A 2,135-nucleotide genomic window follows, 5' to 3' on the forward strand; every position below is an offset into this window, starting at 1 on the left:
CCAGAGCTAACTTCTGGTGTAACAGCCACAGGGGAACTCCACACAGTCCTCGAAGTCACGGTGTTACCGGAATTTCTTTCTTCAGTAAGTCTTTGGTCTGGGGGATTCAAAGAATGAACCCACGGACCACAGATCGGTGGTAAGATAGGAATACAGAAGGAGTAAAATGTACTAGAGCTTCTGGCAAAGGGGAAGACCCAAGTCGGAAGTCTTCCACAGGGGTCCTTTGTCTAGGGGGTTATATTACATTTTTGGCCAGGACTTGGTAGGAAAAACATCTTTTCGGCCTTCTTCCGGCTGGTTTCCCCCTTTCTCTCGCTCTTCTCCATTGTGGTGAGTGTGAGTAGTCTCGTTTGTCGCCATGTCCTCTCATAAGACTTTCAGAATCAAGCGGTTTTTGGCCAAGAAACAAAAACAAAATCGTCCCATTCCCCAGTGGATTCGAATGAAAACCGGTAATAAAATCAGGAACAACTTGAAGAGGAGACACTGGAGAAGAACCAGGCTGCGTCTATAAGAAATTGCACATGAGACGGCGTGTACTTATGCTGTATTACGGTCACTGTCATCATCTTACCATATCAAGCTGAAAATGTCATCAGTTGGACATTTGCCACACTTCATTGGGAAAATGAGTTTTCTCTTCATTTATGTGCTATTCCCTAATAAGTTGGTGCAGTAATAAATATGTGAGACCTTGTGTTTGAAGTACTGAGTTGCCCCTCCCCCAGAAGACCTAACACAACACTGTTCTGTAGAACTTTCTGCAATGATAGAAATGCCCCTAGCTACCAAGTTCTTGACATGCTTAATATAGTTTCGCTTTTTCAGTTTATTATAATTAAATTTAAAGTTTTTTTTGTTTTGTTTTGTTTTTTGAGACAGAGTCTCTGTTGCCCATTGACCCAGGCTAGAGTGATGTGGTGTCAGCCGAGCTCACAACAACCTCAAATTCCTGGGCTCACCCCAGTAGCTGGGACTATAGTTTCCTGCCATGACACCTGGCCAGTTTTTTTTCTATTTTTAGTAGAGATGAGGTCACTTGCTCAGGCTGGTCTTAAGAGCTCAGGCAATCCTCCCACCTCTGGCCTCCCAGAGTGCTAGGATTACAGGTGTGAGCCAGGATTACAGGTGTGAGCCACATTCTTCCTTAAACATCTGCATAAAGCTGTTCTATACCAGTTATTTTTATTTATTTTTTTGAGACAGTCTCAAGCTGTTGCCTTAGGTAGAGTGCTTCTGGCATCATGGCTCACAGCCACCTCAAACTCTTGAACTTAAGCGATTCTCTTGCCTCAGCCTCCCAAGTAGCTGGGACTACAGGCGTCCACCACAAGGCCCGGCTATTTTTTGGTTGTAGTTGTCATTGGCAGCCCTGGGCTGGATTCGAATCCACCAGCTCTGGTGTATATGGCTGGCGCGGTAGCCACTGAGCTGTAGGCGCCAAGCGTATACCAATTTTTTTTGTAATAAATCATAGCTGTGTACATTGATACAATTATGGGATACAATGTACTGCTTTTGTATACAATTTGAAATTTTCTTCACACTGGTTAACATAGCCTTCATGGCATTTTCTTAGTTATTGTGTTAAGACATTTATATTCTACACCTAGTAAATTTCACATGTACCCTTATAAGATGCACCCTAGGTGTGGTCCCACCAGTTACTCTCCCTCCACTCATCCCCTCCCTCTACCAATTTTTTTTTTTTTTTATTCAATCATAGCTGTGTGCAGTGATGTAATCATGGGGTATAATGTGCTGGTTTTATATACAATTGAAATGTTTTCATCAAACTTGTTGACAGTCTTCACGGCATTTTCTTAGTTATTGTGTTAAGACATTCTACACCTAGTAAATTTCACATGTATCCTTGTAAGATGCACCCTAAATGTGGTCCCACCAAGTACCCTCCCTCTACCAATTTTTTTTTCAATTAAGCCATAGCTGTGTACATTAATGTAATCGTGGGGTACAATGTGCTGGTTTTATATACAATCTGAAATGTTTTCATCAAACAACTTAACATAGTCTTCACGGCATTTTCTTAGTTATTGTGTTAAGACATTCTACACCTAGTAAATTTCACATTGTTGTACCCTTGTAGGATGCACGGTAGGTGTGGACTCACC

The 2,135-nt window shown here is 42.0% G+C and overlaps 1 protein-coding gene across 1 annotated transcript; it reads left to right on the plus strand.

Annotated features, from left to right (window-relative positions):
• Window positions 1-291: 291 nt before the first annotated feature.
• LOC128566551 (60S ribosomal protein L39-like) lies at window positions 292-957 on the plus strand. The gene has a single exon (XM_053563415.1). The coding sequence runs from the start codon at window positions 362-364 to the stop codon at window positions 515-517; it is 156 nt and encodes a 51-aa protein (XP_053419390.1). The 5' UTR covers window positions 292-361; the 3' UTR covers window positions 518-957.
• Window positions 958-2,135: the final 1,178 nt, after the last annotated feature.

Source organism: Nycticebus coucang, chromosome 15 (genome assembly GCF_027406575.1).
Source record: "Nycticebus coucang isolate mNycCou1 chromosome 15, mNycCou1.pri, whole genome shotgun sequence".
Lineage (NCBI taxonomy): Eukaryota > Metazoa > Chordata > Mammalia > Primates > Lorisidae > Nycticebus > Nycticebus coucang.